The following is a 7928-nucleotide window of genomic DNA, read 5'->3' as shown; positions in this document are numbered from 1 at the left end:
GCTTTCCGGCCCCAACGGAGACGCGCCTCCCGGTGGGGACCTGCGTCGGTTCCTTCCCGGGCGGGCAGTGAGCCACACCGGATACCTCCCGGCCGGCGTTTGTAGATGGGAGGGGAGATAAAAGGCCCGAGGGATGGTGGCCATAAAGTCAATGTACGCAGGCTTGCATTCTTTCATTCATTCAACAGTTTTTGCGCACTTGCTCCCGCCAGACGTGAAGCTTACAGAAGTGAGCGAGACAGTCGCGGGAGCTGCTGTCCTGGAACTTACAGCGTAGGAGGAAACAGGAACATGTTCAGGTTGTAAAGGACAATCTATTTCAAAACACTTGAAAGCAGATTTCTTTATCTCTTCTTTGGAGGGACATTTGGGTTGTTTCTAGTTTTTATCTCTTGTGAATAAAGCTCCTATAACGTTCCTGTGTCCGTCTGTGTAGATACATGTTTTCATTTCTCTTGGGTAAATAGCTAGGAGGGGAGTTGCTGGGTCATCGGGTAACTGTGCTTTAACCTTGTGAGAAACTGCCAAGCTGTTTTCCAAAACAGTTGTCTCATCTGACATTTTCAGTTGCTCCTCACATGGCCAACATTTGATGCTGCCAATCTTTGCAGGGCTAGCCACCCTAATATGTAAAGTCATACATCACTGTAGTTTTATTTGTATTTCTCTGATTATCGATGATGTTGACCATATGTCATGTGCTTACTGGCCATTTGTAGATCTTTTGTAGTGTTAAGTCTTCACTAAGTTTGTTTTTTTTTAATCACGGTGTCTTATTATTGAATTGTAGGAGTTCTAGATATATATTTGGATACAAATCCTCTATCAGATATATGTATAGCAAATATTTTCCTCTAAAATGTGGCTCGTCCTTTTAAAATAATAGTGCCTTTTAAGGTTGTGGGTTCCATTCCCCGTCTGGGCACATACAAGAATCAACCAATGAATACATAAATAAGTTGGACAACAAATCAATGTTTTTCTCCCTTCCGCTCCCCCCCCAAAAAATCAATAAATAAATTTTAAAATTTTTAAATAAAATAATGGTGCCTTTTAAAGAGCAGAAGTTTTTTATTTTGATTAATTGGTGGTATATAGGCTATATTATTTAGCAATAAAAGTGCATAAAATATAAAATAGTGCAGTCACCTTGGAAAAGTTCCTCAAACTGTTAAGCATAGAGTTATCATATGGCCCAGCAATGCCACTCCTAGATATATACCATAGAGAACTGAAAACATGTCCACACAAAAACTTGTATATGAATGTACATGGTAATATTACTCAAATAACCCAAAACTAGAAACAACCCAAATGTCCATCAACTAATCAATAGATACACAAAATGTGGTTTAATCTCTACAGTAGGATATTATTCAGCCATAAAAAAGAACGGTGTCCTGATACGCTACAACATGGATGAATCTTGAAAACATGTTAAGTGAAATAAACCAGACACAAAAGAACCACATTTTGTATGACTCTTTTGTATGAAATGTCCAGAAGGATAAATCCATAGTGATAGAAAGTAGATTAGTGGTTGCCAGTAGCTGGGGAGAAGGACAGGGGAATGACTGCTAATGGGTACAGACTTTCTTTTGAGGGTAATGTTTTAAAATTGTTATAAAATTGGTTGTGATGGTTGCCCAGCTCTGTGACTACACTAAAAACCACTGAATTGTACACTTTAAAAGGGTGTTTTTTATTTAATAAAGTTTTATTTTTCAAAATGTACAGCTGGTGGGACCTGTTGTTCATGCATTTTCGACAGCAGCTGGGGCGTCCCCACCCTTGGTGTTTCTGGTACATGACTTGAGCTCTGTGCTTTGAAACTAATTTAATAAGTCCTTACTAAGGAGCTCCTAGAGCTGTCCTGACAACAGTCAAGGTTATAAGCTTATAGTTGGAAACTTCCTTACAGAGTTTGTCATAGGTTGCTTTGTCAAATGAAGCTGGGCTATTGAGCTTGTCCCCAACTTTTGCTTTGGGTCACTTCTTTTTGGCCTCGCCCCCAGATTTGTTCACTGGGTCTTTGTCTTTCTTGGCCAACTTTCTGGCATTTTTCTTCTTCTTGTCCTCTTTGGCAGCACAGGGAAGCTCAAAGAGCAGCTGCTACCACTGCAGCCTTGCTAAATGTTGGACAGAAGGTTAAAAAGGGTGAATTTTATGATGTGTGAATTCTCTCTTAATAAAGTTGATACCAAAAAAAAACACACACACACAAAACTGCTAATGCATGCAACATGAGCGAATTTCAAAACCATGATGCTGAAAGAAGTCAGACACAAAAGAGTAATACTATATGCTGCCATTTATATAAAGTTCTGAACAGGCAAAACCAATCTACAGTGGTGGAAATCAGATCAGTAGTTGCCTGTGGCAGGGGGTGGGGAAAAGATTGACTGTGAAAGGACATGTAAGGGAACTCTGTGATGCAATGTCCTGTATCTTGATTGGGGTGGTGATTACATGGGTGTCTATACTTGTCAAAACCCATAGAACTGTACACTAGGATGTGTGTATTAAATTATGTGTACATTTTTACTTCAATAAATAAAGTTAATTTAAAAACAGAAAACAGATTTCTGTCTCAGTCAGGCAATATAGTCAGCAGTGCTTCCCAACCCTTCTCACCCACATCATAAGGGAATACTCTAGTGCAGCTTTACTAAAGGGCATTTGGAGTCCTTGTCTAGGGTGGACCTGAGGCTCCCAGCCCAGGCTCTGGGCACCTTCCCTGCCTGGCTGAGGGCCTCAAAGCCTGCCAGGGACATGCTTGGGAAGCTCAGTGTGGTGACAAGCAAAGTGGACTCTGGAGTCAGACTGATGGGAGTGGGGGTGAGTTCCTGCCCTGCTGAGAACTGCCTGTGTGCCTTGGGCAAGTTACCGAGTCTCAGTGCCTCTGATTCCTCGCCTCTAAAATCAGATAGTAATAACACTTGCCTCAAAGGAACACTGACATGATAAAGATAACATGTGCGAGTCCGTAGAATCTACCTGGCACAGCATAATTGATCAATTACAACTCATTATCTTCATAAAAGGGGACAAGAGCTACTGTATCATTTAATGAGAACATAATATTTCCCTGACTGATAAAGTTTCCTGTTCTAAATAAAATAAAATTAAAATTAAAAAAGGACTATTCTTTAAAACTTTACATCTTGGGAATTCTCACTTGAAAATACAAATGAGTCCCCAGCAGTGTACCGGCTGGCACCAAGATGTCCAGCATGGCTGTAGTGAATTTTCACTGCACCTGTATGTCCCAGCCCCTCTGCGTGTCTCTGCCATGCCACCCGTCTCAGTCTCCTGCTTCTCCACAAGGTTCAAGAGAGCCCCCAAATTAAGAGGGCACAAAAGGACAGGTGTTTGAGTGGGGTATCCCTCCACCCTCTTCTCCCCCTTCCATCTCCTGGCGCCTCTAATCACCAGGCGGTCTGAGGCTAAGTGGTAGTTTTGCCCACAGTGGGGCTTGGAAACCACACCCCTTCTCCTGGGGCCCTCCTGGCCATTCCCAACACCCTGGTCTCCTCCACTGTTGAGATGGGTCTCAAGGGGGCATGGTGTTTCCCATGGTGTGTGTGCCGGAGACAGCGGGGGACTGAAAGAGGAGCAGGTATGGGGAAAAAGGGTGGGCATCAGGAAGCTATAAACTGCACTGGGAGAAAGTGAATGCTTAACCCAGTGAAGGGAAAAGATAGTCTGTTTTCCCTGGATGGGAGGTGGGTCTATGACTTCCCCACAGAGCTGACTAAATACTTTGTAGGGCCCAATGCAAAATGCAGAAGTGGGACCCTATATTAAAAAATGATTAAGAATTTCAAGATGACGAGAGTAGAGCAGTACACCCAGCACGGGGCCCTTCTGAGTGTGGGGTCCTTTGCAACTGCACAGGCCTGCTCTCTCAATGACTCCTCTCCCTCTCTCTGCTGATGCCACCAACATTCACCCAGGACCCTCAGATGTCTTCCCTGGCCTTTTTCATCCTCACTGAGGGTGGTGGTGTGGGGGTAAAAGGGATCCAGACTCACAATTCCCTTCTTCTTTCAATCTCCCTTTTAGGTCTGGATCCAGCTGCCCCTCCAGATCCAGATCCCAGCCCAGTGATAGCCCCCATCATGACTGAGGGAGGGATGCCCTCCCTAGGGTCTAGTGCCTACTTCAGCAGGAAAGCCCGGCTCTCCTTCCGCCACCAGCTGCATGACATAGCATCAGCCAATGACTCTACCATTTGAAGGGGACAACCAGGGGCTGAACTTCTAGGAAGCCTTGGCAACCTTCCTTCCCCCCACTTCTCAGTGATTCCAGTTTCTGGTTCCCCCAAGTCCCTTGTGATCTTCTCATTAAATATATTCTCTACCATTTGAAGGGAACAACCAGGGACTGAACTTCTAGGAAGCCTTGGCAACCTTCCTTCCCCCCGCTTCTCAGTGATTCATTTCTGGCTCCCCCAAGTCCCTCATGATCTTCTCATTAAATATATTTAGAGTTGCCAAATGTTCTGTGTATGTGCATGTATGTTGAGATGGAAGAGTAGATGGGGAGTAGACTTGGTTAGGGGGCTGAGGTGGGAAGTGCAGAATTGGGTGGGAGTGGGGAACATAGGAGTGGTCAATATGATGTAGCTGATCTAATGAAGAGCCCCGCTGTGGCTAGCTGGAAGTTTGCTGAAATCAAACTGCAAGACTTGAGTGTGGTGAGAGCAGTTTGGAGAGGCTGGGGGCTAGGCAGGACAGCAGATAGGGCTGTCATGTTTATTCAGTGTCCACTCTCTACTAGGCACTGAGGATATATCAGTGAACAAGCAGAAAGAATTCTCTCTTCTCACTGATCTTACTTCCTAATAGAGGAGGTAGACAATAAGTAAACAAGGAAACATGATAATATGAGATAACAATAACTGCTGCTATGAAGAAAATTAAACAGGGTAATATGGAAGAGGTGGTGGTGGGGGGACTGTTTCTTAAATTTCAGGTGGTTAGGGAAGGCCTTTCTGATAAGGTGCCATTCAGAGCTGAGACCTGAATGATGTGTCAATGTAGGCTCATCAACTGTAAAAAGTGCACCACTCAGTGCAGGATGCTGATAGTGGGAGATGCTATGCATATGTGGGGGGTAGGAAGGTTATGGGAAATCTCTGTATCTTCTGGTCAATTTTGTTGTGGACCTAAAACTGCTCTAAAAAATAATTTTTTAAAAAATCAGCAGAGCTGCCGAAACCGGTTTGGCTCAGTGGATAGAGCGTCGGCCTGCGGACTGAAAGGTCCCAGGTTCGATTCCGGTCAAGGGCATGTACCTGGGTTGCGGGCACATCTCCAGTAGATGTGCAGGAGGCAGCTGATCGATGTTTCTCTCTCATCGATGTTTCTAACTCTCTATCTCTCTCCCTTCCCCTCTGTAAAAAATCAATAAAATATATATTTTTAAAAAATCAGCAGAGTAGTCTCAGGCAAAAAAAACACAGTAACTATTAAGTGCAAAACCTCTTAGGTTCTAGGGAAAAAAGCCAGTGACTGGAGTGGCAAGATTGAGGGGAACTGCTGAGTCTTCTAGGCCATGGTAAGGGATTAAAATAGCATTCTAGATGGAATGGTAAGCCACTGAAGAATTGTGAGCAGGGAAACAACATGATTTCACTTACAATGAAAGATTACTTTAGTTGCTGTACCTGGAAAAGATTGGAGAAGATCAAGTATGAAAGCCGTAAGGCCATGTAGGGGAGGGTGTTGCCATCCTCCAGGCAAGAGATGAAGATGGCTTGGCCCAAGGCAGCGCAGTGAGAGGCAGACGGATTCTAGATGTACTTTTGGAGAGTTTTAGGACTTACTGTTAGACTGAATGTGGAGTACTCAGGAAAGGGAGGAATCAAAGATGCCCTAAGGCAGGGAGGACCAGAACAGGTTTTGCAGGAAAATCAGAAGTTCTCTATTGGTTACTTTAAGTTTGAAGTACACGTTTGAGGACAGAGATCCTTTTCAGTTCTTTTTCACTTAATCAGATACTATCCCTCTACAGGGCAGGATTATATTCTAGAGCAAAGTTTTCAAATGTAGCTTATTCAGTTCCCTGGCCCATAGTGGGGAGAAAAGAAGATTGGGACAGGATTAAGAATGTTGGTCACTGTCAATGAACACCACTTTGCTCACTTAGGGCCCTGGCTTGAGTGGAGACAGCCCCATGGAGGGGCCAGAATCCACTCTCTGCCTCCCATCAAAGGGGCTGAAGGCCGACATATCACTACACTCCCCATGGGAACGGTGGCTTCCAGAACTGGCCCACCGCACTCTCTGTGGCTGCCCTCTCCCACCCAATGTCCATCTGAAGCTCCAATTGCAAACACCTTTCTCCCAAAAGCCAAGGAAGTCACACTGCTGCTCCTGACAAGATGAGGTGACAGAGGTGATTTAGGAGAGAGGAGACCATGAGCCTGAGTCAGAAGAGATCTGGAGTCCTTCTGGCTTTAGAGCCAGTAGCCTCCCGTGATGACAGGCAGGAGGCAGGCTAAGGGGAGGAGACCTTAGTCTCAGTCAGAATACTGAGTTCTACCTCGGGCTTGAACAGGGGTGGGGATAGGATCATTTGTTGGTAGTTCCGCATAAACTACAGTCTGGTGTCACAAGGAGCTGGATCTAGTAGAGGAAAGGAAATGTGGGGGAAGGTGGCCTGAAGAGTTTGAAAACCACCCCTGTAAAGGCTCCTCTCCAATGCCCCCAGAGCTCAGAGCAGTGGTCTGTACAAACTGTAGTGGACCAGACAAGTTTGGGCTTGAAGTAAAAAAAAAAGAACTCCAAAGCACACAGACTCTTTTTGACAAACTGTTTATTGAATTTTGGGTCAGTATGGGATGTCTCTTACTGTACCCTAGAATCCCAGAGTTCAGGGAGGCGGTAAAGTGGCAATGGAGAATTTGGGGATCTGGTCTCCCAAGAGTACCTGCCGCTCTACCCCTGATTCTGATATGGATGCCAGACGGATCACCCCTCCACTGGAGCCATCCCTCTCCATGGCCAAAGCGAGAGCTGTGGATAAAAAAAAGTTGGGGGTCAGAGTTGGCTGCTGGCATCACTGCAAGGAATGATGAAAATTGGACTGGCGTGGGTATGGGGGTTGAAGCTCACAGGCCCAGAAACCCGTTCTCACCGTTAGCAGTGAATTGTAGACACTCTTCCTTGGTCATACCTTCCCGGTAGGTAGCATCGACATAGCCATAAATATAGGAGCTTCCGGAGCCTCCAATGGCAAAGGACTGTCTTACCATCATCCCCCCCATGGGCACCGAGTACACCTGCCAAGTGGAGGGAGGAAAAGAGTCATCAGTTGTACCCTCCTCACAACACATGTACATTCACCTGTCCACTGTGGGACTGATCTGGGAAGAGTTAATAGTGAGGTAGAGGCTGCAAACAGAAAACGGCTGGGGCGGGGAGAAGATCAAAGGCATGGCCCCAAGACTCCAGGGGCGGGAAGCATCTGACCTGCCCTCCTTCTTGGGAGTCCCAGCCTGCAACGATGATTCCTGCCATCAGGTCTTCGCGGTATCGGTAACACATCTCCTTGAAGAGGCTGGCTGCAGTGTGGACCAGAGGCGGCTCGTTCAGCTCAATGCTAGAAGACGAGGGGAGTCACAGGGAAGGCATCATCAGCACCTAGAAGTCAGACCATCCCAGCTCCCTTCACATACTTGTTTCTTCCCAGCCCACAAGCACCTGTGGAAACCAAGCTGATAGGTAACAGCATCAGCTACAGCCTGGGTATCAGCTGCAGAGCCTGAGCGGCAGCAGAAGATACGATCGTGAATAGGGGTTAGCTTGTCAGTCACCCGGTTGGCGATGTAGGACCTGCAGAATGACAGGATAGTGAGGGAAAGGACCCCACTTGTCTCCCACCTCCATCCCATTATTATCTACTCCCTCTGGCCTCGGGAA

The 7928-nt window shown here is 45.9% G+C and overlaps 2 protein-coding genes across 2 annotated transcripts in view; both read right to left on the bottom strand.

Moving 5' to 3' along the window:
- Positions 1–5011: 5011 nt before the first annotated feature.
- Positions 5012–7928, bottom strand: part of GLTPD2 (glycolipid transfer protein domain containing 2) — an 11547-nt gene continuing 8630 nt past the window's right edge. Inside the window, exon 4 of the mRNA XM_014530206.1 lies at positions 5012–5024. Coding sequence (XP_014385692.1) covers positions 5012–5024 — 13 coding nt within the window. The remainder of the gene's footprint in view (positions 5025–7928) is intronic.
- PSMB6 (proteasome subunit beta 6) lies at positions 6806–7920 on the bottom strand. Its single transcript, XM_014530251.1, has 4 exons — positions 7710–7920; positions 7479–7608; positions 7144–7288; positions 6806–7022 (listed from the first exon to the last, which is right to left on the bottom strand). Exons 1-4 carry the CDS (start codon positions 7898–7900, stop codon positions 6880–6882), a joined length of 609 nt encoding a protein of 202 aa, XP_014385737.1. The 5' UTR covers positions 7901–7920; the 3' UTR covers positions 6806–6879.

Source organism: Myotis brandtii, unplaced genomic scaffold (genome assembly GCF_000412655.1).
Source record: "Myotis brandtii unplaced genomic scaffold, ASM41265v1 scaffold728, whole genome shotgun sequence".
NCBI lineage: Eukaryota > Metazoa > Chordata > Mammalia > Chiroptera > Vespertilionidae > Myotis > Myotis brandtii.
Note: the sequence above shows the minus strand (reverse complement) of the source record. Positions and strands in the feature narration are given on the sequence as shown.

Excerpts from the sequence above, each read along its gene's own strand:
- PSMB6 (XM_014530251.1), bottom strand. The coding sequence starts at position 7,900 with ATGGGATGGAGGTGGGAGACAAGTGGGGTCCTTTCCCTCACTATCCTG. Across the intron at positions 7,289-7,478 it reads ACTCCCAAGAAGGAGGGCAG|GTGTACTCGGTGCCCATGGG; the intron begins GTCAGATGCTTC and ends TCCACTTGGCAG. Across the intron at positions 7,023-7,143 it reads TCTACAATTCACTGCTAACG|CTCTCGCTTTGGCCATGGAG; the intron begins GTGAGAACGGGT and ends TTTTATCCACAG.